Source organism: Sinocyclocheilus rhinocerous, unplaced genomic scaffold, assembly GCF_001515625.1.
Source record: "Sinocyclocheilus rhinocerous isolate Xijiao unplaced genomic scaffold, SAMN03320098_v1.1 scaffold889, whole genome shotgun sequence".
Lineage (NCBI taxonomy): Eukaryota > Metazoa > Chordata > Actinopteri > Cypriniformes > Cyprinidae > Sinocyclocheilus > Sinocyclocheilus rhinocerous.
In genome coordinates, this window is record NW_015638024.1 from 2,220,686 (window position 1) to 2,225,747 (window position 5,062).

At 33.1% G+C, this 5,062-nt stretch overlaps 2 protein-coding genes across 3 annotated transcripts in view; both read right to left on the minus strand.

Annotated features, from left to right (window-relative positions):
• Positions 1–5,062, minus strand: part of LOC107749462 (catechol O-methyltransferase-like) — a 19,039-nt gene that overhangs the window by 7,178 nt on the left and 6,799 nt on the right. The window lies entirely within an intron of this gene.
• LOC107749461 (coiled-coil domain-containing protein 120-like) overlaps positions 3,193–5,062 on the minus strand; it is a 10,824-nt gene continuing 8,954 nt past the window's right edge. For both annotated transcript variants that reach the window (XM_016564626.1, XM_016564625.1), the window contains one exon: positions 3,193–3,548. In XM_016564626.1, the coding sequence (XP_016420112.1) occupies positions 3,449–3,548 (100 nt within the window). In that variant the 3' untranslated portion in view covers positions 3,193–3,448. The remainder of the gene's footprint in view (positions 3,549–5,062) is intronic.

Here is a 5,062-nt window from a genome sequence, read left to right on the forward strand (position 1 = left end):
GAGCACACCTCGTTTTTCAGACCGATGAGTTTTGTAAAAATCCACGCATTTCAGAAGGCGGGGCATAGAGGAGAAACAATAATGTACATTATATGGAAAATAATGTGTTTTTTGAACCTTAAACCGCATAAACACATTTCATTACACCAAATACACAAAATAATGTTCTTTTTAGCAACATCATATGACCCCTTTAACTTTTATAAAGAATATCTCTTTGGATTTGAGACTTTAGTCTTTGCAACTTTACAGATCTTCTTTATGCACCAAGAGCTTGTAACACTCCAAAGAGAAAGGAAAAATTGAAATCGAATCATATGACCCCTTTAAAATAACACTGCTGCAGAGTCTCCTTTGAAGAAGCATAATACCACCAGGAGGTCACTGTCTATTTAACTCTAAATGATTAAACTGTACTTAATGTATAAAAATACTTATTGTAACTATTATAAAAAGCATCCCCTTGAATTTATCTTACAAAAAAGTATTATTTTGTCTATTTAAATAAAAAGCACTCCAGACACTGATGTGTTGTAGGCTAGCTGTTTCACTGGGCTGAGCTCCAGCATGGACTGAATCACTGAACTGAGCTCCTGCACTAAAACAGCCCTGATCGGTCATAATAATGATACCATACTAACTGAAGGTCAATGGCACCAGCCAATCTTTTCAAACACTTCCGAACAAATATTGAATGTCTCTCCAATTTGTTTTGGACAGTTCCTTCCAGAGACAATCCAGACTTTTATGTGGACAGGAAAGCACTTTACATATCATTTTCCATTCTCAACAGTCATTTCTTATGCCAGAATTAGAATTGATGCTAAAATTGAAAGTAGCAATGGACATTATTCACAAAAATAATCAAGCCAGTATTAGGCTGAATTTGTGCTAAATTTGCCAAATTCGTATGTGTGTGTGCAGTTCTTTGTTCTTTATTTGAGATTTTTACAAAAAAGGTAATTTTCCTTATCCCATTGGTAAATAGTTTAGTAAGATAACCGTACTAAAATTAGTATGCTTAAAATCTGTATATGCTTAAAGCATATTAGTCATTCAGAAATCATAATGAACTGTAAATGGATTTGCATAATAGATGAAGCATTTTTCAAAGAGAGCTGCCTGTGCAATGGTTTGAATCACGTGAAGCGGCTGGAAAAGAGTCCAACACATTCCAAGTGTTCAGTGGACGTGGAAGTGATGTGACCAAAGATTAAAGCAAGGAATGTGAACTGAACAGAGTTTTTTTTACTTTGTATCACAAAGTTTTATTATGCTCAATTTATTATGACTTTTTTTTGCCCCAACAGACTATGGCTGATATGAAAAATGTATATAAAAACAAAACAATGGAAAAAGTTTATTTTAAAAAATCAAGCAATGCATTTATGATCCTAAAAGCTGCAACGACAGCACAATTTAAAGCCAAAACGAGGTGTCATTCATAAAGATGCCAACAAGAGTCCCTTTTGCTGGTGTAAACAAACCACAGGCATGTGCTATGCAAATAAATATGTATACAAAATCTGATCAGTTCATAAATATACAATATATATTGTTTATTCAAGTTGCTACATATAGGTATTTTTCATTATTTATAATTAATTACAGTACAGACATTTATGTCACCAAAATACACTAAGCAATGCACAGCTGTTTGGTCATGACTTTCAGATACCAGCTGGAGGCACCTCACAAACCCGCAAGATGAGGAGTAGCAGCTACACATGAATTCTTCAAGTCTAATTAATCAAGTAGCCTATTAAATAAACCATCATTATTTGAAACTTAAACCATCATAGGTCCTATGTTCTGCAGTTTTAGCAATCATTTGCAGGCTTAACATGGGCAAAATGAACCTGTAGTCTTGTAGGACAACAAATTGTTCTAATTTCGAGGATAATCATCACATTCTGGTAAATGGTAATAATAAAATATGGTTTTGCCAGACTTAATTATGCTGTATTTCAGGAAGAAAAGAGTTCAAAGAAAAACTAAACCATCAAGTCAGGAACTGTAACAAAAGTTACCAAACTAATTGGTAAACAGAAGTATAACATACTGATTGGTTAAGACAATTATAAGGTATTTTGCGCTCAAAGAGTGGTAACACAAGTCCAGCTTATGCCACTGCTCAACACGTAAACTACAGCAGATGCTCACTTAAGATTTGTCAAATATTCAAGAATATCTGTTAAAGGGGTTACCAAGTCAGATGCGACCAAACATGAAAGTATAAAATGTTTGCAAACAATTTTCACACCCAAACTATTCACACATAGTATAATGCCAATTTTCTCAAAATTGTTAAATCATAAACTATTTGGCATCTGAAAATTAAACAAAAAAAGCGACTAAATAATAAAAAAGTGAATAATCACATCAATATATTTCTGACTCTGTATTTCATAGGAATGCATTTTGCATTTTTTTTTTTCATTTTGAATGCACCTTTCTTCTCATGCACCTTTTTTGACTTGGTGTGAAGAGGCCTCAAGACTATTTTAGAGTTCAAGATCTCAATATTTTAGGTCAACAGTCCTTTTTAAGTCCTTTGAAATTGTGGATTTAATGACTGTGGGCTATATTGTATAAATAGCTGTATTAGAGCTTTACAGTTCATTTCGGAGTTCAGGCATAAACTTGTTTGCATGTCTAAGACGTCAGAGAACATAAGCCCTCTAAGTGAAAGCTCATCTTCACTTCAAGGTCCTCTATATGAAATGCTTTTTAGCATACTCTTCATAGCTACATAGAGATATTTAGATACATAGATATAAACAAACAGGTATGCAACACATTCACTGCTGTTATAGTACATTAAAACGCATGAGTTCATTAAACTCCGTATATAATTAAATGACTGTTAACCTGAAACATATTAGTTACAAAATAGTCATTTAGAATACATACATCTTATAATCCATTTTATTCTCTGAAAATATATATATATCTATATATCTCAGGATGAAGTGGAGATGATATGTTTACCTTTATATTTTGAAAATGTAAACACATTACAATAACATCCCAATAATACATACACAGAGTATGAAGGAAAAAAAAGCTTCTCGTAAACACCAGTTTACAATCAAGCGTGGCAGCCAACACACTGATCACTCAATTTCAGTTCTGAGCTGTTACAGATGCCTCATTTGCTGAACAATATAGGGATGCACCAATATAATTTTTATATGCAGTATAATAATTGCACTTTTAAATAATGCTGCAATTATATATATATATATATATCCAATCAAATACTATTTTGTCCTGCTGTCATTGTTTGTGTGGCAGCATTTATGCTACAAAGGATGCATTATTTCAATGGGGTTTTTTTTCCTCTAATTTTGAGCACGGTATTGGACCATTCCTAGAACAAGGTGTCATTTTGCATCAGATATTGCAACATGTTGCACTGGAGGCTGTGGGGTGTGTTGGCTGCCAGTCAGACAAGTGTTCCAGGTGAAGGAGGCTCAGAGCCCGACTCTTTCTGAGTGCCCCCCTCTGTGGGAAAAGGCTCTGGGTAGAGAGAGAGCTCCACGGACCTGCCATGATGAAAAAAGAAAATGAAAATGTCATCATCAGAAAACATGTAACTAATGAACTAATTAGAATTAACTAATTAAAAAACTACTCAATCCAAAACATTGTGTTAAATATATATTTAAAGCTGCAGTCCGTAAGTTTTGCCTCTTTGTCATCTGAACAAGTAAGTAACAACTGCCACTTTTGTTCTGATCAACTGAGGAAAAAAGCATTACAATAAATTGCGCTATCAATCTAACGATCGGTTAGCTCATATCACATCAAACTGTGCCAATTATTATTATTGTTATACTTTGTTTTCAAATTGTTGACGTTAATAACATCAGCATTGCGTGAGTGTGTGTATTTAGTGTATATTATTCTGGATTACAATCCGCCATTTATTCCAGCTGCTGTGAGAAATGGCTATAAACGTCACCTGCAGCATCCTCACGTGCGATATAGCATACTAACTTCTTTATGTTTACAGACGTGACGTAATGACGCAGCGCCATGCTCGAATTTCCAGCAAAAACCTACCTGTACCACTCAAATTAGAAAACTTTATTACAAGCTTACTGTTGTGAATTGAGCTAAAGTAAGGCAACTGTTTCGAACACTGGCTGGTTATGTACTTGCTCAAAAATGTATTTTGGATCATTTTTAAACAAAAAAGTTACGGACTGCAGCTTTAAGGTTTTGAGTCAGTTTGATTTTTTAGGATGCATTAAAGAATGTATTAAATTAATCAAAAAGTGACAGTAAAAGCATTTACATTGTTACAAAACATTTCTATTTCAAATAAATGATGTTCTTTTGAACTTATTAAAGAATCTTTTTTTTTAAAAACGTATCACTATTTCCACAAAAATAGTAAGCATCACAACTATTTAACATTGATAATAATAAGAAATGTTTCCTGAGCAGCAAATCAGCTTATTAAAATGAATTCTGAAGAACCATGTGACACTGAAGACTGGAGTAATGATGCTGAAAATTCAGCTTTGCCATCACAGCAATAAATTACATTTTAAACTACATTAAAATAGAAAATATTTATTTTAAATTTCACAGTATTACTGCTTTTGCTGTATTTTTGATCAAATAAATGCTGCCTTGGTGAGCATAAGATGACTGTAACACAAAAACTAACATCCAAACGGCTTGAGAACTGACAAGCAGACGAGCAAGAAGTAACAATATAATTTGTAAGTTTATTATTAATATTATTATTATTATTATTATTAGTAGTAGTACTACTACTACTACTACTAATATGAGATCATAAATAGCAATTTCCATTACTTTTCCAGTCTCACAAATTGTTTGATATTTTCAAGTTTTACATAATCATGGGAAAGTTAAAGGGGTCATATGATGCTATTTTAAAGATCATTATTTTGTGTATTTGGTGTAACAGAATATGTTGACATGCTTTAATGTTCAAAAAACACATTCTTTTTCAAATACTGTACATTATTGTAGTTCCTCAATGCCCCGCCTCTCTCAAACGCTTCATTTTCTACAAAGCCCC